At 37.5% G+C, this 27354-nt stretch overlaps 2 protein-coding genes across 2 annotated transcripts; one reads left to right on the top strand and one right to left on the bottom strand.

Annotated features, from left to right (window-relative positions):
• Positions 1-580: 580 nt before the first annotated feature.
• Positions 581-2826, bottom strand: LOC115970888 (signal peptidase complex-like protein DTM1). The gene is made up of 2 exons (XM_031090508.1): positions 2389-2826; positions 581-880 (listed from the first exon to the last, which is right to left on the bottom strand). The coding sequence occupies exons 1-2, from the start codon at positions 2631-2633 to the stop codon at positions 793-795; spliced, it is 333 nt and encodes a 110-aa protein (XP_030946368.1). The 5' UTR covers positions 2634-2826; the 3' UTR covers positions 581-792.
• Positions 2827-24216: 21390 nt separating this feature from the next.
• On the top strand, positions 24217-25771 carry LOC115972034 (transcription factor MYB93). The gene is made up of 3 exons (XM_031092168.1): positions 24217-24476; positions 24553-24682; positions 24800-25771. Exons 1-3 carry the CDS (start codon positions 24344-24346, stop codon positions 25545-25547), a joined length of 1011 nt encoding a protein of 336 aa, XP_030948028.1. The 5' UTR covers positions 24217-24343; the 3' UTR covers positions 25548-25771.
• The last annotated feature ends 1583 nt before the right edge of the window (positions 25772-27354 follow it).

The following is a 27354-nucleotide window of genomic DNA, read 5'->3' on the forward strand; positions in this document are numbered from 1 at the left end:
ATCTGTTGAAGAATCTCTTTTATTTTTATTTATTTTTATAGTATATATATAAATTTTAAGAGTGATGTTTCATGTTTATGTAGCTGATTGAGACTGAGAGTATTTTGAAGTGTGAAGAGTGATAACATGATTAGGTGTTATGAATGAGTCTTTTACTGAATACTGACTCAACAATTTTAAACAGATGAGAGTCTTTTATTAGAATAGTAGATCATATCACTTGTCCACCATGAGGACCTTATAATTTCTTGAATGAGAGGGTGTAAAAGGAGGTCTACGTCTAGTCCTTATCAAATTTATTCTCTAGAAGAAAGTATTAGATATGATTACTATTGTAGAGCATTTCATCTTCTTAACTAGAAAACCAGCTGGTTTCGAGAAGACAATGTTTTAAGGCCGCTTAAGATATTTGATGAGAACAACATGTCGGTTGGCCAACACTTTTAATGAAGTTTTTAATTCTAAACCAATACTGTCCAAATTTGAAAACGGTAACTTTAGTTTTGGTTGGAGGACTCCCATCAAAATCCGAGCTACAAAATTGAAGCATCAGTTATATCACCATTGTGAAAGACAAAAATAGGGAATAAAAAACACTAACACTGTTGATTATTTTTTTCATATAGATGTATGGTCATCTGTCAGTGCCATATCCAATCCAAGCATACAAACATATCAAATGGAATCACTCAAACTTCAAAGTTACAATTGAACAAACCAAACGAACATTCTATATTACAAGCAGCAAGCAGGCATACCAGAATGCTCTTGGAACACGGTGCCACTAGTTCACTAGTTTGATACAAAAACCCACCACTTGTACAGAGCAAAACCATATACGGTGGTGTAGACAGTCATTCTGATAGGGTAAATTTTAAACCTGCGAAGAAAAAGAGGAACTTTTAAAACAAATCAGCAAACATTTGATCCTCAATTACTTATAGTCAAGCCTTCGGGGTCCTAAGATCACTGACATTGACCTATAAAGGCTTGGACATTGACCTAATTCTTCAAATACACTATACACCATGTGAATGACAAGCCATTTGTTTCAATGTACGTTAAAATTGATCAGATCAGATCATCTCAAATGTTGTTGATCATCCCTATTAATGTAGATTACTAAAGCAAAACATTAGTTCATATAATCCATTTTCAATCTCACTCGGCATTTGTTAACAACTTTTTCTTTAGTATTTTAGATTATTTGTTTATGTAAAGTTTTTTAAGCCTTACTTTTTCTAGATACAATTATACTTTAACCAACTTTAAGCAAATAATCTTTAGTAAGAAGCTACATCCAAATAATCTTTAATTCTACCATATTTTTGGTCCAAAAATATGGTAGGCCATCTCCATCTACACCATTGGGAGCCACCATATGATACACCAGGCAGACCAACATGTAAGGTGATACTGATTTTGATCTGTGCTGGGTCCCAAAGAGGTGCACTTAAGTTTTAAGGAAATGCATAAATTGCAGAACTGGATTTAAAGGAGATTCGCTTACTGCCACATCTAGCTATTGATACAAATCTCAGAAGTGGAAAATTTTTACAATGAGCATTCAAAATCTCCATCCCTAACCATGCTCCTTATCTTAACCGAGCATGAATTTTTTTATCCATATTGTTGTGTGGTTAGAGATTGGACTTTGATGCGATAACAAGTGCCCTCAGTCCAAGCAATAGGCCACATGCATGAGTTTGAAGCAATCTCTCTAAAACTATGGCAAGGCTGCCTACCTATCACGTTTCTTAATTTTCATAGAATAAAGACTTTTGTGTATGGTGCAACCTTGTGACCTTAATCATTGACAATGCCTATAATCCATATCATTAATAATAGACATTGGTTGGTGTTGATAGAGTACTGTTATAATTAGAAATCAATTTTCACAACTAAATCAACAAGTTGTTATTAACAACACATACCTATTTATTATTCATCATTAATAACTTTTTATCTCGACAGTTGTGAAACATTTATTTTTTATATCATGGTTAGAAATTTATCCTAAATTAATCTACCCCACCACTGCCTCTCTGGGGTCTTAAATCACAAACCCCTCTCCCCTAAGTACGTACCTAGGGAGGTGTCTATAGACTTATTGGTGGACTAATGCATTCTAAATGTTTTTATTTTTGTTTTTAATGTGGTTTCGCTAACCCCAAGTCCAAATTCCATCAAGAACACTAATAATTCCATTTCTAACCATGTCGTTTAGCTTAATTGAGAAGAAATTTATAACATTCATTGAAAACTAGGACAACCCAATACAATACCCCTAGTTTCTTTCTTTTCCTTTTTCCCAATGCTTAAATCCAAAACAAGAAAAAATTAAAGTTGAAAAGTTGAGTTACAAAAAGAAAGGAAGAAACCAATAACCTTTTCGATCCAGATCTTGTAGAAGCAATATGAGAGGCCCTTTCCTCGGCAGTAACCGGTGAGGTCCACCTAGAGCAATCACGGTTGAAGTAGCCCCAATCGGGTAAGAGAACCCCAGCAATTCCAAGCCCACCCACCACGTACGTAGCCATCATTTTCTTGAATGAACGCGTGCTTATCCCAACTACCACTATGATTGCGGCTAGCCATATCAGAGAGGTGCGTAGTGCTGCGTCGTTTGCCATGGATATAGACTCAGATGCTTTGCTCAAGCTTTAGGAGTATTAATATAATGAAGAAGATGACGGTGATGGATGGGGATGGCCATATAGAACTACTTTGCCTTTTTGACACGAAACACTTAACTGGCTAAGGTAGTTGAGCACTGCTTTAAATGCCAGTCCCCAAGTAGCGGGCTTTTAACTGTTAAGCTGTTCTTAACTTCTTAATAAACACTACACTCCATTAGCAATAAATCATTAAATCTACTTTCTTGCAGTGTGTTTGTTTGCACTTGGGATCCGAGCCATCAAAGGAAAACATATGAGGAGAGACAGGGAACTAGGGAAAGAGTTTTCCATACTTGTGGAATTTGGATAACTAAAAATATAGTTGTACAGTCGTACTTGTCCGGTTTATTTATAAATAAAATGATCTTTAAGGCATTTGGGATGGCTAAAAATGCTGGTTAAATGGAAAACAATTTCGATTCATCAAGAAAAATAATGCTTGGGGTCTATTTAGATACTGCTTATTTGCTGAAAACTAAAAATTTATTGTTAAAAACATTGTAACAATATAAATTTTAAATATAAATAGTACCGTGTGGAACCCAACAAAATATATCATCTACATTTAAAGTGAAGTTGGCTGATAAGTGCACAATTACTATGGGACCTGTCTTTTAAATGCCAAATGCAAACATACTGAGAAAAACGCTTTCCGAACGGTCTCTTAATTTATTACGGGGTATATTCGTGTAAATTATTTTATGCTCCCCGAACAAATGTTTGTCTCGTCCTCTAGAAGAGTAGAACCCTGCATGCAACACCCTTGTCTCAACTTGTGATGTAGAAAGTAGAAACCCAACCACCGATCTACTTTTGATTGGACACTCGTAATTACTTTTGTTGAATTTTGATGTGATTTAAAGAACTAATTCTAGTTGATTTGCTTCTTCTTCTTCTTCTTCTTTATTTTTTTTTTTTACGCTTAGGGTTTGTTTGAGATCCACTTATTTTACTGAAATTGAAAACTTTTTGCTAAAAATACTATAGATAATAGTAAAAATTTGCTGAAATAGTATAATGAGATCCATAAATAGTATCAAAAAGTACAGTGGAGCCCATAAATAGTAACAAAAATGAGCTGAATAGTAAAATAAGCTGACTTTTTAATTTGGAGTCAAACGCACACTTAAAGAAAAAATGATGTGAGTTTTCTTAGTTCGCTCCTAAAATTATGTTGTGCTTATTTTTTGTGAAAAGGAATCAAGAAATCTAATTTGCGTAAGGAGTAAAAAAATTGCCTTTGTTTATTTGGGAGCAATTTATTTAACTTTTTATTGAAATTTTTTTGTTAAAAATATACTAAAATAAACTTGTACTTTGAAAAAGTATAAAATAAGAAAAAAAAAGGTTTTAAAAATTAATGCATAAAGTAAAAAGTTATCTAATAATCTTTTAAGTATGCATTTGGCTCCAAAAAAAAATAAGCTTATTTTACTATTCAACTTATCCTTACTACTATTTATGGGTCTCATTGTACTTTTTAGTACTATTTATGGGTCTCACTATACTATTTCAGCTAACTTTTACCTTTATTTACCGTACTTTCAACAAAAAAATTTCAGTTTCAGCAAAATAAGTAGGTCCTATGGTACTATGAACAAATTTTTAAGTACTTTTACCTAAAGTCAAAGTTGGGCTTCAACTAAAACCAGGCCCTGGATGAAAAGTGCAAAATAGGGGTTCAGCTTAGATCAAGGTTTTTAGCCCATATTAGACAACATGACCCATCCCTCATAATTCCGTCTTTGGGCCTGAACCCTGCTAGGGAAAGCAGGCCTTTAGATGGTGTTATTCTACAAAATAAGGTTGCTCAAACTGAGTAGTAACCTGCTTTGGAGTTGGCTGGAAATGTGTGTGTGAATACCTTGTATTTAATTTTGCACCATATTATCTTGTTTTTTCAAAAGTCATATTACAAAATTGTCCAATCATTAATTATTAAATAAATTTCTTCAATAATGACAATTTAATATCTAAGGAACTTAATTATTACAAATTATCATAATCCAATTTCAAGAATATATATATATATATATATAAAATTTGAGTCTTACACTCACAAACTTGTTCACAGATACATTGTTATGTTGAGTTTGACTCGTTTAATAGTCGAGTCTAAACTTGAGCTTGAGCTTAGCTCACTTGTTAAATAAATGAATATAAACAAGTTTTTTTTTCTTTTTTTTTTCCTTTTTCTTTTTCAAATCGAGCCCTGAGTTATTTAGAAACGACTTGTTTCATTTATAGTCCTATATGCATGTTGTAAGGACTTAATTTGTAACAATCCCAAACTGGTATTGGGTTCGTACGTTAAAGGCCCAAACAATAAAATTTGTAGAGCGTGGGTATCCAAGAACTATGTTAACTCTAAAAAAAAAACGATTAAACCTCACGTTTATAGATAGATTAACACAAATATAACGATCAATTTATCTTTGAAACAAATTCAGTTCTTTGGTTCATAAGGTTTTCTTCTGAATATTCTTTGTTTTTGGCCTCCCGATCTCCCTGCCTCAATGCTTTCTTTCATGTTATATACTGCCCTCTTGATATCATCTTCACCACACACGTGTAAGTTGGGTTCAAGGGATCTCTTTCTGTCCCGTCTAACACCTTTTGGAACCTCCAACTAGCAGCTGTAAGGCTGCTTCATCACTGTTCAGGCATCACCTCCACATTAATGCGGCCAAAGAGTTGGTTAGGAGGAAATTAATGCAGAGGCAGTTGTTGTTATAGATATTTGTTTGCCTTTTCTTTCTTACCCTTGGTCCCATATCCCACTTTTAGTGGTAACGTAGCTCTGAAGTACGTTTGTAACAAGGTGGCGTTCTGGTCGTCCTCGGACTCATATTGTCGAGAAGGATTTTGTCCTCGAACGAATACTGAACTCACCTTACGTGATATCTACTCTTCCTTTTGTTTGGTTACCCTTACAACCTGATATGGGCCTCTTCGGACAGATTTACATCCTTGGAAGGGCCACAGGCCCAATTAACTAGACTTTAATAATTTATTGATTAACCGGCCACCACAATAGCCCTTCAAAATCTTGCTTTTCGACTCCTCAGGAGAAAAGATGGATTTTGATGTCATGAGCCCATACCCGTCTATGTCTTGGGGCATGCTTCTAACACTTCAGCATCTCGAGCGTGACAGCATTAAATTTTGGCGACGCCCCTATCTCCCCCGTTCAACGATGAAATGTAAATCGAACGGTAGGGGGTCTATCTCGTTTCGCGAGTGGGAACTTTACCGCTCATAATTTCTACACGACTATAAAGGCGTTCTCAAATCAATTCTCTTTCTTACCTTCAGTGATCACATGGTTCTAGAGTTCATACACTGAACCTGTCTTTCTCCTTTTTCGTCATTTTCCTGGCGTCTACAAATACTCAAATCTTGTCCGAGGTCCCTCTTTCAAACCTGTAAGTTTTCTCAAAACCTTTACCGCTTTTATCTTAAACTTGTTAATTTCTCTATTAAATCCTTTAGAAAAATGGGGAAAAAGAAGAGTACGTTTCGATGTCTAGTTGAGTCCGAGGAAGGTATGAGAAATTTTCGCTCTAAGTATAGGATCCCCTCTACGGTGGGTATGAGGTACGCAGCCCAAGGAGAATGGGCCGACGCTAGACAAACAGGGGAAGTGGTTATTCCCATGATTGCCTTCATAGAAGGCGGGATGACCATCCCCATGGGTAGTATTACTAGGAGTTACCTTAGGTTCTTTAGGTTATCCCCAACTCAGTGTGCCCTAAATATGTTTAGGGTCCTGGGAAGTATAGATGCTTTGAACGAGAGGATGGACCTAAAACTAACCCATCATGACTTGGATTAGGTGTACAATCTCCACCACTTGAAGGGGAAGGGGTATTATCTCAAGTCGAGATATCCCGAGGTGAGGCTGATTCAGTGCCTTCTCACTTCGAACAAGAACCTAAAGGAGGATTTCCTTATCTTCTCTGGGGAATGGCACGATGGTCTGCCATGCCCCGTGGAGGAAGGAGTACCAGGTGGGAGTATAGTCATAGATTCATAACATTTGGTTTACATATACATTTTTTTATTTTGAGTCTTGATATTCCTATCTCTAACAACGCTTCACTTCAATTCAATGGTTTTGCAGATAAACGTTACACAAAGCCCAACCTTAGGTTAGTCAATAAGGCGAGCTTGGATAAGGTATTGAAAGCCGAGATATACGTGAACGAAGCTGACGGCCAACTCCGGGCAGCACATTTAATCCTCGGCTATACCCCCCTATCGTTTGCTTTCCAGGCGCCGAAGTGCGTGTTCAGAGCCCGTGATCCTCGACTTCACCGTATCAGTGTTGCCTTCAAGGGGTTCATTGTTCTAGAAGGTATTCCACTTCCCCAAGATACATCCCGTACCGAGCACCTTTTTGTGGCCGACGTCTCGACAGGAGCCTCTTCATCCCAGCCTACCCTCAGAGAAGAGGAAGTAGAAGAGAAAGAGAAAGAGGAAGAAGAAGAGGAAGAAGTTGTAGAACTCTCAAACTCCTCAGACGATTTTGGGATTTTTGATCAATCCATACGCTCCGAAGAAGATTCTAACGAGATGGGGATACAAAGGAAGCCCCAAAGAAGTTTGATGGAGTTGATGGAAGGTCAGCCCAGGAAGAATGCACTAGCAAAATCAACTCAATCCCAAGTTCCTTCTCTTCCCTCCAGGTCTCCCCCTCCTGCTCCTCACCAGCCAATTCGTCCTGATGCTGCCAAGTTAAAAAGGTGCAGGGAGCAGAAGGGTAAGGAGGTGGTGGACGTTGGCAAGTCTCATCCTACTCGCGAGGAGGATGTCCAGTGAGTTGCAAAGCAGCAAAAAACCAGACACCAAGCTCCGCGAGGCCAGGAGAGGTCTAATACCCAATTTTCTGAGCCACAAGCATGGTTGCCAGCACCTATGCATGACGGGGAGCCCCTACGAGATGATGCATCTATTAGAGACTTCAATGGCGGCATTGGATGCCACATAGCCTCGGCTATAGATGAGGCCCTGTTGCTCCCAAGAGATATGGCCGAAATAAAGAATGTGAGGAAGAATGAGCTCATCCTCAACAATTAAAGATACTTGGGCATGGTAAGAAGTTGACTCTTTTCTTTTTTCTTTTTGTGATCATTACTCACTGATATGTACTTTTTACTGACTATAATGTTAACCTCTTCCTTGCAGATTATCCAAAATACTTTCAAGCTGGATGAGATGTTCAATATCTGCTCCAATCAGCTAGATGATGAGAGGAAGAAATGAGCAACGGCTGTACAGACTTTGTCCCAATCCGAACAGGATTTGGCCAATGCGAGGAAAAAGCTACTTGCAAAGGAGCAAGCTCGCAAGAGCGTCAACTCGGCCTTGGAGGGCTATCAAAAGCAGGCCGAGGACCAGGGGAACCACTTGCGTGAGGCAAATGCAGAATTAAAAAAAGCTCGGGCGCAAGTTGCAACCCTTAAAAAGCACTTGGAGGAAACACAAAAGCTGAGGGAGCAAGTTGAAAAGTCCAGGGAGCAAGCTGAGAAAGCAAAAATCGAGGCTGAACAGGCAACGAATGAAGTTGAGCAGAGAGGCTATGAGGTCGGTATAGTTGAGACTGAGGAGGCTCTGAGAGCCGAGGTGCCAATGGTGTGCCGCATCTACTGTGCCAAAACTTGGGATGAGGCCCTTAACTGTGCTGGGGTTGAGGCTTCATCCGAGTTAAGGAGGCCAGAGAATGTATTCTATCCTGAAGCAATCCGCCCCTCAGCTCCTCCAATCAATCAAGCTGAAGTCACCCCCTCAATCGCTAACCCCAATGAGGAGGTTTTGCCTCCAAGTCTTCCTCCTCCTGGCCAGCCAGAACCAGCTAAAGAGAATATTGCCCCTCCAGAAGCCTCCTCGGCCAAGACTGCAACCGCTTCTGAGGCAGAGGTGGCCTCCCAAAGTTTCCAACAGGATTTGGCCTCCACAGTCTTGCCAGCTGGGGGAGCTACTAAGGATAAAGGGGAAGTCACCACCTCGGAGGCAGACAAACCAGCCAGCCAAGCTCCAAAGATCCAAATTAAATTGAAAAAATAGGACTTGTTTTGTAATCTGATTAGAAATTTTGTAAGGATTCTTATGTTTACTTGCTTACCGCTATTGCTGCTTTATGTTATTTTTGTACTTGTTTACTGTGTTATTGTAATTTGGATGGATTCATTTTGACTATCCTTTGTTTGCATGGTGAAGTATTACTTATAAATATCGCCAGTTGGTGATTAAACATGGGTGATAAGCATTAATACTACGAGGTCTCAGGGAGGCATTTTAGATACATACGTCTTCTTTCTAATCAATTGAAACTTTATGGAAAGTTCAAAAGTTGAATAAAGTTGGGTCTTCAGTACTTCGATTGTACATTAAATGATGTTCATAGATTCCTATTTAACACTTCAGTAGATGTTGTAGGGCATTAATTTCCACTAAGTTTGTGATCCGAGGACCTGACATAACTTAGTTTCTGTTTAACACTTCAATACATATCATAGGGTATTAATTTCCACTAAGTTTGTGATCTGAGGACCTGACATAACTTAGTTTCTGTTTAATACTTCAATACATATCATAGGGTATTAATTTCCACTAAGTTTGTGATCCGAGGACCTGACATAACTTAATTTCTGTTTAATACTTTAATACATATCATAGGGTATTATTTTCTACTAAGTTTGTGATCCGAGGACCTGACATAACTTAGTTTCTGTTTAATACTTCAATACATATCATAGGGTATTAATTTCCACTAAGTTTGTAATCTGAGGACCTGACATAACTTAGTTTCTGTTTAATACTTCACCACACATCATAGGGTATTAATTTCCACTAAGTTTGTGATCCGAGGACCTGACATAACTTAGTTTCTGTTTAACACTTCAATACATATCATAGGGTATTAATTTCTACTAAGTTTGTGATCCGAGAACCTGACATAACTTAATTTCTGTTTAATACTTCAATACATATCATAAGGTATTAATTTCCACTAAGTTTGTGATCCGAGGACCTGACATAACTTAGTTTCTGTTTAATACTTCAATACATATCATAGGGTATTAATTTCCACTAAGTTTGTGATCTGAGGACCTGACATAACTTAATTTCTGTTTAATCCTTCAATACATATCATAGGGTATTAATTTCCACTAAATTTGTGATCCGAGGACCTGACATAACTTAGTTTCTGTTTAATACTTCAATACATATCATAGGATATTAATTTCTACTAAATTTGTGATCTGAGGACCTGATATAACTTAGTTTCTGTTTAATACTTCACCACACATCACAGGGTATTAATTTCCACTAAGTTTGTGATCCGAGGACCTGACATAACTTAGTTTCTGTTTAACACTTCAATACATATCATAGGGTGTAGAAACATAAGATGCATGATTAACATAAATTAAAAGAAAAACCCAAACTAGACTACTTTTATTAATAATAATACCTCTTGAGATTATTTACATTCCAAGGATGAAGTACAGTTTTTTCATCTAGGTTTTCCAGATAATAGGCTCCTATTCCGGCTACTGAAATAATCCGATAAGGCCCTTCCCAATTAGGCCCCAATTTTCCCCAAGCTGGATTCTTGGTGGTCCCTAGAACTTTTCTCAGCACCAGATCTCTTACGGCTAACGGCCTCAGCTTCACATTACTATCATAGCCTTGCTTGAGTTTATGCTGGTAGTAAGGCAATTGGACCATTGCACTCTCCCTTCGTTCTTCAATCAAGTCTAAACTTTTTTCCAACATCCCATCGTTACTGTCTGAGGAAAATGTACTGGTCTTTAACGTTGGGAATCCAGTTTCTAGAGGGATGACGGCCTCGGCTCCATAGGTCATGGAAAAGGGAGTCTCCCCTATTGAACATCGGGGCGTTGTTCGATAGGTCCAGAGAACATATGGCAATTCCTCTACCCATTTTCCTTTTGCATCATCCAGTCTCTTCTTAAATCCATTGACTATTACTTTGTTAACAGTTTCAGTTTGCCCATTCCCTTGAGGATAAGCCGGAGTAGAATATCTGTTTCTTATACCCAAGTCTAAACAGTATTGCCTAAAGGCTTTGCTATCAAATTGAAGTCCGTTATCCGAGACCAGAGTGCGCGGAGTTCTAAACCGCGTGACAATATTCTTCCAAATAAACCTCTTAACATCTACGTCTCTGATGTTAGCCAAGGGTTCAGGTTTGACCCATTTAGTGAAGTAATCTATGCCAACCAACAGATATTTTTTTTTTCCTAAGGCTTTAGAAAAAGGGTCGACAATGTCCAACCCCCATTGAGCAAAAGGCTAAGGGCTGGAGAAAGGGTTAAGAATTCCTTCAGGCTGGTGGATGTTTGGAGCGAATCTTTGGCATTGGTCACATTTTCTAACATACTCCTGTGCTTCCTTCTGCATATTTGGCCACCAATATCCTTGTGTAATGGCCCGGTGTGATAGGGACCTTCCCCCTGTATGACTTCCACAAATGCCTTCATGCAGCTCTTCTAGGATTGACTCTAACGTCTCAGGATGCACACAAAGCAGGTACGGCCTAGAGAAGGACTGTTTGTATAACTTTTTGTCCTCGGATAACCAAAACCGAGTAGCTTTCCTCTGTATTTTCTCGGCTTCTACTTTCTCTTCGGGCAAGATGTCACTTTCAAGGAATTTCAATATGGGATCCATCTAGCTCAGCGCTAGATTGGCTTGATAAACCTGGCAAACGTCGTTTTCTGGTGAGGTGGGGGTATGCAAATCTTCAACGATGATCAGCCGAGGAAAATTCCGTACTGAAGAGGTGGCAAAGGTTGCCAACGAATCGGCGTGAGTATTTTCACCTCGGGGGATATGCGACAAGTCAAAAGACTCAAACTTCGTTTGCATATGCCTAACTTGGCTCAAATATCCCTGCATTCTTGGATCTCGGGCCTCCAGCTCTCCTTTCACTTAACCGACTACCAATCTTGAATCCGAGAATAATTTTGCTATCTTTCCGCCCATTTTCTGGACCATACTCATTCCCATCAACAAAGTTTCGTATTCTGCTTCGTTGTTAGTAGCCGAGAATCCCAACCTCAAGGACTTCTCAATGATGATCTCTTCAGGGGATATCAAAACTAGCCCCAATCCTACCCCCCATTGGTTTGTTGCCCCGTCCACATATACCCTCCAGGAGGATCTGCCTTGTGTGGATATTAGACCAACCGATTTTTCATCCATGTTGTCTTGCTTCATATTAACTTCTTCTGGGCACTCGACGAACTCGGCTACCAGATCGGCAAAGACTTGACCTTTCACAGAGGTGCGAGGCATATACTTGATATCGAAAGCACCTAGAATTGTGCCCCACTTAGCAATTCTTCCAGTGTAGTCTGCACTTCTTAGTATGGACTTGAGAGGTAACTGAGTCAAGATAATCACAGTATGGGCTTGAAAGTAATGCGGAAGTTTGCGTGTTGCATGGACCACCGCCAAGATGGCCTTTTCCAATGACAAGTATCTCACCTCGGCCTCATGAAGGGACTTGCTTACATAGTAACTAGTCTTTAGACGCCACTATCCTCTCGTATTAAGACAAAACTAACTACATGGGGGGCAACTGCCAGATAAGCAAACAATACCTCATCCACCTCAGAACTAGACATGATAGGCGGCCTGGACAGGTATTCCTTCAACTGTTAGAACGCCACAGCACACTCCTCGAACCATTCAAATCCTTGCCACTTATGCAATAGACGGAAAAAGGGACGACACCTCTCGACTGATCTGGAGATAAATCGGTTCAAAGCAGCTATCATTCCAGTCAGTTTCTGTACCTCTTTTGGATTCCGCGGTGCCTGCAAATCATTGATGGCCTTAATCTGATCTGAGTTCACTTCAATTCCTCTATGAGTCACCATATATCCCAAGAACCTCCCGGAGCCTACACCAAAGGAACACTTTGAAACATTTAAGCGCAGCTTATGCTTTTTCAGTATTTCGAAGATATTCGTGAGATCTCCCACATGCTCGGACACCACTTTACTCTTCACTACCATGTCATCGATATAAACTTCAATGCTTCTACCTAGTTGTGGTTCAAACATTTTAGTCATCATCCGTTGGTAGGTAGATCCGGCGTTTTTCAAACCGAAGGGCATCACTTTGTAATGATAGTTTCCAATAGGGGTGACAAAAGTAGTCTTCTCCTGATCATCCGATGCTAGTGGTATTTGGTGATATCCTTGGAAGGCATCCAAGAAACTCATCCTAAGATGACCCACGGTTGCATCAACCAATTAGTCTATCTTCGGCATGAGAAATGGATCCTTGGGACAAGCCTTATTGAGGTTCGTGAAGTCCACGCATACTTGCCACTTTCCTGTCTTCTTCTTTACCACCACCATATTGGCCAACCATTAAGGATAAAAAACTTCTTTGATAGCCCCAGCCTGCTTGAGCTTGGCCACCTCACTCCTGACAGCTTCGGCGTGCTTTTTCGATGGTCGCCAAGGTGGCTGTCTTTTGAGAATAACGGAGGGATTCACGTTGAGTCGATGACAAATGAAATTCGGATCCACTCTCGGGACTTCATATAGGCTCCATGCGAACACATCTACATTTGCTCTGAGGAACTCCATCAATCTCTCCTTCTCTTGCAAAGGCAATTTAGCCCCAAACTGGAAAATTTTTTCCGGATCATCATCAACAGTTACCCTCTCCAAATCTTCACACTTTACCTCGTCGGCTAGTACATCCACGGGTAATGCTGGGGGCTTTAATTGCTATAATTCATTATCGGTAGTAGCCGAGGTCTCTGCCTCTGGCCGATATTGTATAGCCGCTACTAGGCATTGCCTAGCTGCCACCTGGCTTCCTACTATCTCCAATACTTGGCCTCCGGATGGGTACTTTACTTTCTGATGCAGAGTAGACGAGACTGCTCCCAGGGTATGAAGCCAAGGTCTGCCCATAATAGCCGTGTATGGAGAGAAAACGTCTACGACAATAAAGTCCACCTCCACCACATCCATACCGGCTTACATAGGTAGTCTGATCAATCCTTTCGGAGCGACCATCCTTCTTTCAAAACTAACCAGAGAGGAGCTATAGGCTGCTAAGTCCTCTGGCTTCAGACCTAACCCCTTATACAAGTCTAGATACATTATATCCACAGCGCTACCTTGATCTACCATCACCCTTTTGACATCATACCCACCAATTCTCAGCGTGACCTCCAGAGCATCGTCATGGAGCTGTATGGTTCCAACCTTGTCCTCATCCGAAAAGCCCAGAATCAGGGGGACGTCCACCCTGACTCTCTTCAACGCTTGGCAATGATCCTCGGCCGGAGATCGGAACACCGACAGTACCCTGGAAGGGCAAGATCCAGTCCTCCCTGGGGCAGCAAAAATAACGTTGATTGTACAAAGGGGGAGTCTTGAAAAGGCATCCCCACGCATCTCTGAGCCTGCTTGACTTGCCCTACCACTGGAATGATGCAAGAGTTGCTTCAATTTCCCCTCTCGAACCAACTGTTCCAAATGGTTCCATAAATTCCTACAATCTTCCATCATGTGCCCATGATCCTGATGATAGTGGCAATATAGGTTCGGGTTGCGTTTCTTAGGCTCTCCCGCCATCTTGTTCGGCCATTTGAAAAAGGGTTCATTCTTTATCTTCTCCAAAACCTACTGCACCGGCTCCCGAAACACTACATTAACCACCTGGGTGTCCGCAGAACCTGATTGCCCGACAAAGTCTTTCCGAGGTCAGTTGTTATTATAACGGTCCGACCTGAAATCCTTCCTCTCCTGAGGGATCACCTTAGCTTTTCCTTTTCCTTGAAGTTGATCCTCTTCTACTCTTCTGTACTTATCAATTCTGTCCATCAACTGGTGTACACTGGTAACAGGTTTACCCGTTAGGGATTTCCTTAAATTATGATCGGCTGGGAGGCCAGCTTTGAAAGTACTTATGGCCACATCGTCATGCTCTCCTTCTATTTCATTAAACATTTTCCAGTATCTATCTGAATAAGTTTTGAGAGTCTCGCCCTCTCGCATGGACATAGATAGCAAGGATCCCAAAGGCCGAGGAACCCTCTGCATGTGATAAAGCGAGCGCCAAAAGCCCGGGTTAGCTTTTTGAAGGACTCAATAGAATTGGCCCTTAAACCGTTGAACTATCTCATCGCCACCGGACCCAAACTCGACGAAAAGACCTTGCACATCAGAGCCTCGTCTCTGGAGTAAATAGCCATCTTTTGACTAAAATGGCTAACGTGTTCTACCGGGTCAGACCGGCCATCATACAGGGTGAATGTAGGCTGGTGGAATCGCCGAGGAAGAACTACATCTTCTATATTCCTCGTGAAGGGTGATTTGGAAACTTGGCTCAACGCTTTGTTCATGGCGTTGTTACCCAAGCCCCTGTTAGGCGGGTTTTTGTGCCTATGTCGATGGTCGTACTCCTCTTCATAGGAGAAAGTCTCACTAGGCGAAGTTCTGGATCTCCGCCTATAACTAGCTTCATCCGTCTCCTCGGATGATGGTTCGGAGCAAGGTGGGGAACGTTCTCGCCGAGCATGACCCAACTCTCTTTTCAACTCGTCAATCTCACGTTGCAGGCTCCTGTCATGCTTTGCATGGGAGACATGACTCTTCCCACGAAAGTGACTTTTGATGGTATGAGTTATGCGCACACTCCCCTTACGGCCTTCTCTCCGTTCGGGACTCCGATGGGGATCACCATACTTGGAGTCTCTTGACTCTGCCTGGTGCGGGTTGGCATCTTCTTGATGTGGTCCTGCCGCGTAGTGATGTGGACCCGCTTCCTCCATCATAAACGTTGCATCGGAGTTCTTTTGAGTTAGATCAAGCTCTCCCCACAAACGGCGCCAATTGTAAGGATTCAATTTGTAACGATCCCAAACTGGTATTGGATTCGTACGTTAAAGGCCCAAACAATAAAATTTGTAGAGCGTGGGTATCCAAGAACTAGGTTAACTCTAAAAGAAAAACGATTAAACCTCATGTTTATAGATAGATTAACATAGATATAACGATCAATTTATCCTTGAAACAAATTCAGTTCTTTGGTTCATAAGGTTTTCTTCTGAATATTCTTTGTTTTTGGCCTCCCGATCTCCCTGCCTCAATGCTTTCTTTCATGTTATATACTGTCCTCTTGATATCATCTTCACCACACACATGTAAGTCGGGTTCAGGGGATCTCTTTCTGTCCCATCTAACACCTTCTGGAACCTCCAACTAGTAGCTGTAAGGCTACTTCATCACTGTTCAGGCATCACCTCCACATTAATGCGGCCAGAGAGTTGGTTGGGAGGCAATTAATGCGGAGGCAGCTATTGTTATAGATATTTGTTTGCCTTTTCTTTCTTACCCTTGGTCCCATATCCCACTTTTAGTGGTAACGTAGCTCCGAAGTACGTTTGTAACAAGGTGGCGTTCTGGTCGTCCTCGGACTCATATTGCCGAGAAGGATTTTGTCCTCGGACGAATACTGAACTCACCTTACATGATATCTACTCTTCCTTTCGTTTGGTTACCCTTACAACCTGATATGAGCCTCCTCGGACAGATTTACGTCCTCGGATGGGCCACAGGCCCAATTAACTAGACTTTAATAATTTATTGATTAACCGGCCCCCACACATGTTTATATTGCAAATGCAATTGAGTGTTTGGTTATGTTGGCGGGTAACCTTAAAAGCTTAAAATGTGTTTCTTGTGATTTTTTTTTTTTTTTTTTTTTTTTTTTTGGGTGGAAGAAGAAAATTCAAGGCTAATCTCTATTGAAATTATAGAATAAAAAATTTACAATTGGGCATAGGGTTGTAAATGAATTAAGCCGTTTATAAACAGTTCAAACTTGGGTTGATGAAAAACTCAATTGTTTGTTTATTAACAAGTTAAGCTTGAACCTTAGTTTTAGGCTTGGTTGTGATTTTATTTGGTTTAGATTGCTTTATCAATTCTGTGTTTAGCTTATGTTCATATTCCGCACATACATTGTTTGATAATAAGCTTGAATTGGTAATTTGTAATTTAGGGGTCTAAATGTTCAAGGTGTTTTACATACTAATTAAACTTTCAAAGTAGTCCTAGTTATCTAGGTATCTTATCTCTATTTGAATATTTGAATAATTATCTAGTAATTATATCTAGTTATCTTAGGAGATTGTTACTCTTTAAATAAACGTTTATGGCATTAGGCCAGTTGTTGAGGAATTTGCTATTGCACTGTGGTTTGTCTTCCACCCAAAGGAAGTCATTTATCAATTCCATCTCTGTTGCTTTCAACTTGGTATCAGAGCATGGCCACCAACAAGGACAGAATTGAGAAATTAGAGAGTGAAATGCAGGAGTTGAAAGAGAACATGCAAAAGATGACCACAAACTCCCAATCTCTTGGTTCGTCTATGCGTGAAATTAAAGAGATGCTGTCCAAATCCCATGACAAATCAGATTTTCTCTCAACCCCAAAATCAGATGAGCAGGGGACCTCATCACACACTGGAGAGAAATTAGATCAATCAACTGGATTCAGAAATACAACACACGATCAACCACGACCCACCAAGCTGGATTTTCCAAAGTACTCGGGTGATGATCCAACAGTTTGGCTTGACCGTGTAATGCAATATTTTGACTACCAAGGGACATCTAAAGATCGTAAAGTCACGTTGGCAGCCTTTCATTTGGAAGAGGAAGCAAACCAATGGTGGAAATGGATGAAGAAGTTGTATCGCGAGGAGAAGATTGAAGTCACTTGGGAAAATTTTAAAAAGGAGTTGCTGGTTCAATTTGGGCCAACTGAGGCAAAGGATTTTGACGAGGCTTTGTCTCAAATATGTCAAAGTGGGACACTTAGGGAGTACCAACAGGAGTTTGAGAGACTTGCTAATCGGGTCGATGGTTGGCCTCAAAAGGAATTGGTGGGAGCATTCATGGGTGGACTGAAGGATGACATTGCTTCAGAAATTCAGATGTTCAAACCAAAAACACTCTTAGAGGCTATTGAGTTAGCTAGAATTAGGGATGAGAGTATGGATAGACAACGATGACAAAAGAAGGCAAATCAGCCATAAGCAAATAAGGCAGCCTTGTCAGAACAAAGTGTCAATCCAACCAACACACCTGGACCAACGAGTCAAACAAACAGAACTATAAGTACGAAAAAAATTTATTGGGAGGAAATGAAAAGGTGGAGGGAGAAAAGGCTATGCTTCAATTGCAATGAGAAGTTCACACCAGGACATTATTGTGCAACTTCACAAGCCTTTGTCATTGAAGTTTGTCCACATCAAGAATTCTTAGAAGGTGGTAGAGATTCAGCTTGGGATGACGAACCTTGTGGATAAGGTTCAACTTAGGGGGGGGGGGTGTTGGGCTTTGTAGAGCCTAGTTGTGTTTGATTTGTTTGACAATCCGACCCGACCCGAATAATGTTGCGTGGTTTTTTAATGAGAGATTTACTGAGGCTTAGTCCATGAGCCCAAGCCGGAGCAAATTGCTGAACCACGTAGATATTGTCTTATGCGTGTGATTATTTTTCTTTGGCGTGTGTTTTCTCTATTTTTTTTGTTTCTCACAGGTTGGGAATTCGGGTTAATTCCCTACAGGGGGGGCAATGATGGGGTACTACGTAAATGTCTCATGAGAGCCCTACTGCTGCCCAACCTTTAAGAGTTCTTATTGTTTCTTCTTATCTTTTCTACTAGTTACCTTATTTTTATTTGAATAGTCCTAGTTATCTAGATATCTTATCTCTATTTGAATATTTGAATAATGATTTAATAATTATATCTTGTTATTTTAAGAGATTATTGCTCTTTAAATAAACATTTATGGCATTAGGCCAGTTGTTGAGGAATTTGCTATTACACTGTGGTTTGTCTTCCACCCAAAGGAAGTCATTTATCAATTCCATCTTTGTCGCTATCATTTCAATGCAGGCATACATACTTATGGTAAATATATCATAACTTTTCAACACAAACAATTTCACAAAGTATCATATCATATGTGACGATTTGAGTTTAAGTTCAGATTTTGGTAGGTCCATGAGTGTGAGGTGGCAGGACGTATCAGATTTTTTGAAATATTCTATGAAATACTTTGTGTCGGTATACTAGCTCTAAAAATACATATAATTAAAAAAAAAAAAAATGCATACTTGTCTTATATACAAAACCTCGTCGACAGATAGGTTAGGTCCAGTTGGCTCCTATCCTTGTGAAAAAAGCCAGGTATGGGGTACGAATCCGACTGAGTTAAGACCCTGTGGAACTGAGCCATCACATGCTAACTGAAAGTCAATTAGATTAATTACCTTGTGATTTCTATAATCTTGCAAAGTCATGAATTAGGTTACCCAAGGGACACTCACACAAGTTACTTTCGAAACAAGTTCTCTATCTAGAAGTCCCCTATATTTGAGCTTCATGTCTCCATCAGTGAGATACATTTCTAGTTTTCTGCCCAGGAATTCATGCATATATGCTTATATCTATGATCCATTTGAATCATACATATATACAACGACAAATGCAAATTTGCCCATTTTGCATGACACAAGATTGTGCACAGAATAGCTAACTCGTCTCACCTGAAATTCAACAAGAAAATATTTCTTTTTAGAAAAAAAAAAAAAAAAAGGTTTAATGTGAATTCAACAGTCAGTACTATACTGTATATATACATAGGGGAAGGGTCTTTTTTGTGAGAAATTTGTACGGAGACAAAAGAGAAATAAACGTGGTGATTTAGGGGAACACGTAGATGGCCACAAAGTCTGGGTTTTAGATGTATTGGTTAGAAACTTATTGAAGCCAGCAAATCAGTTCGTTTAGCTGAAATCACAATCAAAGATTATATTAATTAGAATAAAATAGATAACACTGCAAATTTATGTGACATCAGAGACCATTTTATTCAAATGTATGGTCCACCCGACAAGGAACCTTGGCTGGACCAATTTCTCCGGGCATCTTTGTGTCTTATGAGTGTGAACCGTTTACTAACAGATGTAAGGAGTTGGGAAAATGAGGGTTTTACAGCATATGCAACTATGCACTGAGAGAAAAGAAATAAAATTTTAGTTATAAAATGGCCCCCTCAATTCTCTTTCTGTTGGCAATTGACGCTGACACTAGACTAAGTTGATAATTAAATAAGAAATTAGGTTTGAAATTTTGTGATTGTAATGTAAGGTAAGCACTATTTATTTTAAAAAAAAATAGCTAACCCAAATTGTGTGATAGAAATGAACACACTCTTTTTACTTTAATTTTCATTTTTTTTTCTATGGTCATATAGTTATACGCATTGAAATTTGATAGGTCATAGTAGATTTAGATTCTCCAAAATCTGGGTTCTCAAATTTTAGAACTCGGTTGGTGGTTCACTCACTAACCAACTTTAATAAATACACTGGCTTGTGCTACAGGATAACCTTTTACGTTAGCATGTATACTTTGATTTAAAATCAAGATAAGGTGGAAAAAAATGTATAAGATTAAGGTGAATGAGGACAAACCATATATAAACGAATGCCATTGAAGAATTCTCAAGCGTGTACAAACTACATATCGAAATTGGTGTTGCTTTGGGCGTTTGCTGTACCAACTTCCGTTCTAACTGCCCTACCCCCTTGGTCAAATGGGTCACATCCTGTTGTCTCTTTCTAATGGAAATCGAAATATCTCTGCTACCGCCATTTTTTGGTTACTTTTGTGGTATCGATGATTGAATTTGTTTAGGTATTTTATTTTTTTAAAAGAAAAATGTTAAAGGTATTATAAGTTTTACTGCATAAAACCTAAAAATTGATGTGATAATAAATGTAAATGGTGATTCAACAATTTCATAATTGAATTTTGAATTATCTCTTTTTAATTGGTAACATATCAGTTTGTGATATCAACGTAATAAAATTTGTAGTATTTATATTACTACTCTTTTTTTTAATTAATACCTACCCCTTTTGATCTAATCAAAGAGGTGAAGAAGTGCTTTAAGGCATATCTAGCACTGACAAATATAGGCTTCTTCAAGTCAATTTATGGGATGTCATTAATTGGAAATATTTGAAAAATAGAGTCTATATATGTTACATAAATTCCCCTAAGATAAGGTAATCTAAATTAGATTTAAAATATTAAAACCACCAGATATGGCTAGGGAAATGATTTTCTAACAAAAAAATCCTTCAAAAAATTTATACTAATTAATTATATGAAATTTTTTAATATCTACCCTACCCACCATGCACATGCAGTTGACGTATGTAGAATGTTTTACCCCATCATTTGGAATAATGCTAAAGACATAAACTATTTTACAAATATTTTTACAAACAGCTGATGTGGTGAGTGATTATTGGTAAATGAAAAAGTAATATTAATGGTGAGCCTAGATGAAAACCAATAAGAGATTGGTCACATCAACATTTTGTAAAAATGTTACAAAATAGTTTATAACTATAGCATTACTCTATCAATTGTATGAAATAAAGATGATGACCTGCGCAATATTGCACATGCCCATTATGGTTTTTGCTTCAAAATAATTTATAGAAAGTTATATATATATATATATATATATATATATATATGTCACCTTTGCGACATTAGTACATCACCATTATACTATTACTATGATCACACATCTTCAAGATGCTCAAGAAAGACATGGAGTCCCGTTAGAATTAATAAAGAAATCTTTACAATTGAAGGAAATGGAATGATCAAATAAAATACTTATTGAAGGAGAAATCGAATGATCAAATAAAATGATTTGGAACTTAAATATGAAGAAAAAAAGATGAAAAGATTGAGAGGCATATGAAATTGGATGGCAAAAGTGGTGAGGAATTGAAAAGATAGCGAGCTAATAGCTAGGCATATATACCATTCAAACAATGATATTGTTTTTAGGGCTTTAAAATAGCTAATTAATCAGGGAAATTCCTCAGAAAGCAATAAACATGAGCTTGGAAATACAAGGGCATTATGAACTATACTATAAATATATTGATCTAGCAGTAATATAAATTTACCACGGAGGGTATAGGTAGGTTTTATTTTGACCAAAAAGAACCAAAAATATAAAATATAAAATATAAAATGAACGCATTACAAACATATAATAATTCTATTTTTACAAAGTTCCATTCTCAAATCATAAACTGACTTAAATTTTATGTTCACAAATGTTGTCACCTTTCAATTAATAAATTTATACTTTACTATTATGATTAAAAGAAATTAAGATAAAGTTGTAAGTGATTTGAGAATAAATCTAGTATTATAATGTGTAGATGATTTAATCGCATTAACTGTTTAAAAAATTGAGACGAGGCAAAAAAGAAACCCTAAACTGCCTCGTAAACATATAAAATCATTTTGTGGCATGACATACTGGCTAATCAAACATAATAATCCAGAATACGTAGATCGATTCCCTAATGCATAGTGCCTTATATGAATCCAAAATGTAAGACGTAAGTCCTTTGAAGCCATGCAAAAAATGACGAAATAGCTTCTTCTTTGCGTGCATGGAATGGGTTCCTTTGACAAGTAAGGACGTGCCATTTGTTATTACGTACTCTGATTTGAAAGTTTCAGCCTTTGAGGTTACTTTAGTGAAGATTAAGGCTTAATTTATCCCGTAAAGACCAGTTGTTTTCTCCTTCCTTACAGATTATGCCAATTGTGTTCAGACCCTACATGACTACTTTTTATCCGGAAATTGTTTTCATGACATAAAGCGGACAATTATTGCCAATGTTATATTGGTTGCCTACTCGCCTCCGTCAGCAGCTTGAAACATTGAATTGTACTCTAGTTCGATTATTTAAGAAAGAGCAATGATTTGTTACAAACTAAGTTGCAGTAATTTTTGTAAAATATACACATGTCAAGTGGTTATTTGGTGAAAAATTTAATCTTGATAAGGAAATTTTCATTTAAATATAAGCCCGAACAAGTGTCTATTTAAGGCATTGATATATGTGCATTTTTGTAGAAGTTGCTGCAACTTAGTTTGCAGCAGATCCTTTTCCTTTAAGAATTTAGATGTATTTACGTTTAACATGGAAGTGGGTTAGTTCTGTTTATATACAGAATAATTAAATTGAAGCATCAAAGCCTAGTCTCATATATATATATATATATATATATATAAAGGCAAAGTTAAGTGAAAATTCTATTGAATTCTAAATTGGATTTTAATTGTTATCTAATTTTGCGCTATGTGTTATATTTAAGTTTTTAAATTTTTTTGCTCTATATGAGTTAATGTTGTGCAAAAGATATAGGTTTTAGTTAACTTAACTGGAAAAATATCTGATAATTGAATAAGATATTTGAAATTTAATTCCCGCCTACATCAAAAATCGATTAGTGTCTTAGCATTATCTTATGATAAAGAGCACATGGGTTATATACTAGTATGAAATAATGAAAGCAATCTAAACTTTTCCATAAAATCTCTTATAGAGCGTACAAATTTTTAAATTTTAAGTTTTTTGTAGTCTAAAATTATATAAAAAAATAAGTTTATGGATCGAATTGTAAATAATATATTATTTGCACGGAATTTGACATTTTTATTAAAAATATATAATTTAACAGTTAGATTTTTAAAATATATAATCATATTAATTTTTTAATGGGATTTTAATTCTTAGATTACAACTAAATTTGTAACCAAATTTTTTTCCAAATAATACGATTGAAAGAGTCGTACATTAAACAAAATAACTAAACTTTGCAATTGAACCATAAGACTCTTGAGCAAGTAAATATATATGTAGCTAGTTTGTTTCTCTCAAAAATAATTTGTGTACAAGAATTTTTGTTTGGCTACAAGAATTATATTTCTTTTTAATTTTGTTAAACAAGTTGGAAAGATAAAAATGGTGGGGCAACAAATTATTTTTAGCATTTTTATTACTTTTAATTAGCTGACTTTGGTTAAAATTTATTGAGTAATAGTACTAGGGGTACAATTTTTTTCCCACTTGCTAATTAAGATGGCAAATTTTTATTGGAATAACATCACTTTTAAAAAATTATCTCAACAATTAAATAAAAATTGTAAAAAATATTGTGTCACTAGATTTATTAAAATTTATTGAGACATTGATCATTGCACCTCTCTCTCTCGTATTCTAAGAAGGATAATGACTATTGAACACAATTAAGTGTATACATAATACACATAAACTGCAATTTACAAGAGAATTCATATCTTTAAGTCATGGTTTTGAAATTTAAAATCGTAAGTTCGTAACTTAAAGTGCAAACACAACTCTTCTAAGAAAATAAGTCTGCTAGCTCCCCTCCCCATTTTTTTCATGTCGGCTAAGAGTCAAGTGATTAACAAAAAATAGTTTTTTAAGGATGTATTTGTCATTTCATAGAAGAAGAGAGTATGTATGAAACCAGATGTGATAGTAAGCTCGTTCCAATTTGATCCACAGTCCACCTAATAAAAAAGTGAGAGATTTTTTAGTTGAGAATAATCAACGACCAGAATCAGGCAGATGATTGTATATAAATAGCAAGCCCGAGGTTTTCTTGAAACAGAGGGAAGCAGTAGCAAAAAGAAATCAAATATAATTAGATATAGGAACAGATCCCCATGGGAAGGTCTCCTTGTTGTGATGAGAATGGCCTTAAGAAAGGACCCTGGACTCCTGAAGAAGATGAAAAGCTTGTTCAATACATCCAAAAACATGGCCATGGAAGTTGGAGAGCCCTCCCTAAACTTGCAGGTTTTTATTTACAAACCCACCTCTCTCTCTCTCTCTCAAGGCTTTTCTTTATTACAATCTTTTATTTTCTTGGCAGGTCTTAACAGATGTGGCAAGAGTTGTAGGTTAAGATGGACAAATTACTTGAGGCCAGATATCAAGAGAGGGAAATTTTCTCAAGAAGAGGAGCAGTCAATTCTACATCTCCATTCCATACTTGGAAACAAGTACTAATTCTTTCAATCTTTTTTTCTATGAAACTTCAAAAAAGAAAAGTCCCAACTTTGCCTATATATTTTGATTGTGATCACGACTTTAACTTTTATTTGCATTTTGTTCACAAGATGGTCAGCTATTGCGACGCACCTACCAGGCCGGACTGACAATGAAATCAAGAATTTCTGGAACACACATTTGAAGAAGAAGCTGATTCAAATGGGTTTTGATCCAATGACCCATCAACCAAGAACTGACCTCTTTTCCAGCTTGCCCCATCTTTTAGCCCTTGCTAACCTTAGAGACCTGATGGTGGATCATCACCCATTAGATGAACAAGCTATGAGATTACAGGCAGAAGCTGTGCAGTTGGCTAAGATTCAATACTTACAGTATCTTCTCCAATCCGCGGCTCCAATAACCACCAACTCTTATGGCCAAAATGACATCACAGACATGGAGGCTCTTAATTTGTTGAGCTCAATTCCTGCTTTCAAAGAAAACCCAGTTTTAAATTCGTCAAATGTGGAGAATTCATCCTCATTTTCTCCTGGAAATACTACCTTTCAACCACTCCACCACCCAAGCTTATTAGCTCACTTGTCAGACCCACAAGTCCCTTTCAATTTTCAGACTTCTTTGAATAGTGAGATGGGTCAAGGTTGTAACTTTACAATGGTCAGCCAAGGAGATAACCCACATGATGACTCGTCCTTGGTTTTCCCATTTCCGACTCCTGTTATTTCAACTATGACTGATGATATGTCTTTAAGCAATCCTGGAGATGCTAGTAGTAGTACCTCTAGCTATGGTGGAGCTTCGTCATTTTGGCCTGAACTATTTTTTGAAGATCCTATTATGCATGAGATTTCTTAGTTAATTCTTTCATTTTGGACTGTTTGGAGTTGCATCACCCTTCTATGTTTGTAAACACCTTTTTTTCTTTTTCTTGGTTTTTGTTTTTTTATTTTTTTTATTTGAGTGTTATGTTTGTTGGTTGTAAACACTTAATGCCTGCAGATAGACACATCAACCGCATGTGTACACAAATACATCTCTATGCATGTATATGACACATATATACATCTTATCTTTCAATATATAGTCTTCGGATAGTATGATTGTACTAGTTTAACTTTGAGTTGTGTGCTTCATCCAATCTAAAACTACTCTATGTCAACCTCGCCCCAAAAAGAAACATGTTCCTAAGCTCCCCCCATCTCTCTTTTTTGTTGATATTGCATTTTGTTTGCTTTGTAGTTTGTGTTTATGGCTGATACTCTGATAGTAATATTCAATGGGTCTGTAGAGGAAAGAATTTTGGTACTGCTACTTCCCAGAGAAAATAATGAAAATCTGGTGAATTAATGAATAAAATATATTGCATGATTTACATAAGCAGACAGCAGAGAACTTGCTATAATGGCATTCGCAGACAAGAATTATTTTATTCCTTTGTTATGTTTAATTCCATGTAATTATTAGTAACTAATCAAGAACTTACTCTATATATATTTCCGTCTGCATTTATCAGCCAGCCAGGTGTGAAAGACCATCCGCTTAGCTTCCTTATCAGTATGGATTTAGATTTATACGAAACTAATGCACGGTTAATTTGTTTCAATGATTTTTTTTCTCTAGAAACTGGTTTATCATGTGATTGTTATTAACGGTAAAAATGAGTTGGAAAATGTTTTTTTTGGTGTTTTTGTAAGTACAAAAAGTCAATAATATTTCTTATAATCAAAACAATTATATGAAATAAAACTCTCATTCATAACATTCATATATTTTGTGGAAAGCAACTACACAATTAATGTGAAAAAGTCCACAAACATTATTTAAAAAAATTACAAAAAACTAATATTTCTCATAGTACAAAATAATCATTTTCCATTCAAAATAGTTCAAAATGCCAAGATATCTAAGATTTTTTTTTTTTTTTGGGTATAAAATCTTACGCAAAATGATTTATCTGGTTGAACTTCCATTTTTGGCCTTGAGAGAGAGAGAGAGAGAGAGAGAAGCAACTATTCTTTTTTTGAATCTTTGATCAACAGAGAAGCAACTATTCCAGGTCTAGGAGTTGGTAATTAAAAACACTTTTGTACGGACCTATTTTTCTAACATTAGAGTAGAGATGTATTTGGCTGCAAGAGATGGATTTCCATTAGAGTGATGTATAGTTGTAAGAAATGCCGCAAGATGACATTAGAATGTAAATGTGGGAAGGCTGAAATCCATCAGTCATCAGTGCAAAGGGTTGGTTCCTATTCGGAAAGTTTTCTAATTAAGCTTTAATTGCTTGAGCAATTTTCTATGTGCAAAGGCCATCGGCCATGCATGATATCGGGGGCAGAAGATTAAACTTTCATTTGTTAAGTTCTGCATTTTGACTTTTCATCGTTCTCACGTGGGCTACCCAGCTGCTGCATTTTGACTTTCGGATATTACCTTCCTGCAAGTGTTGGGATAATATAATTTTTAAGGGTTAAATTTGGTGTACACAAACTATTTTATACAATCTTAAACACAACTAAAATGAAGTCATGATTTTAATTGCTTTTGGGGTGTGTGTAAGAATATTGTGTAAAACAGTTTTTTGTGTAAAAAATATTACTCTAATTTTAATATAAAAATATTCCTTTGTATTTTGGGTTGAAATAAAAAAAAAAAATATTCA

Source organism: Quercus lobata, chromosome 12, assembly GCF_001633185.2.
Source record: "Quercus lobata isolate SW786 chromosome 12, ValleyOak3.0 Primary Assembly, whole genome shotgun sequence".
In the NCBI taxonomy this organism is placed as follows: Eukaryota; Viridiplantae; Streptophyta; class Magnoliopsida; order Fagales; family Fagaceae; genus Quercus; species Quercus lobata.

Bases quoted from the DNA above. Each gene is read 5' to 3' on its own strand.
- LOC115970888 (XM_031090508.1), bottom strand. From the start codon at position 2,633: ATGGCAAACGACGCAGCACTACGCACCTCTCTGATATGGCTAGCCGCA. The intron at 881-2,388 runs GTTATTGGTTTC...TTTTCTTCGCAG, and splicing joins ACAAGATCTGGATCGAAAAG to GTTTAAAATTTACCCTATCA.
- LOC115972034 (XM_031092168.1), top strand. From the start codon at position 24,344: ATGGGAAGGTCTCCTTGTTGTGATGAGAATGGCCTTAAGAAAGGACCC. The intron at 24,477-24,552 runs GTTTTTATTTAC...TTTTCTTGGCAG, and splicing joins AGCCCTCCCTAAACTTGCAG to GTCTTAACAGATGTGGCAAG. The intron at 24,683-24,799 runs GTACTAATTCTT...TTTGTTCACAAG, and splicing joins CATTCCATACTTGGAAACAA to ATGGTCAGCTATTGCGACGC.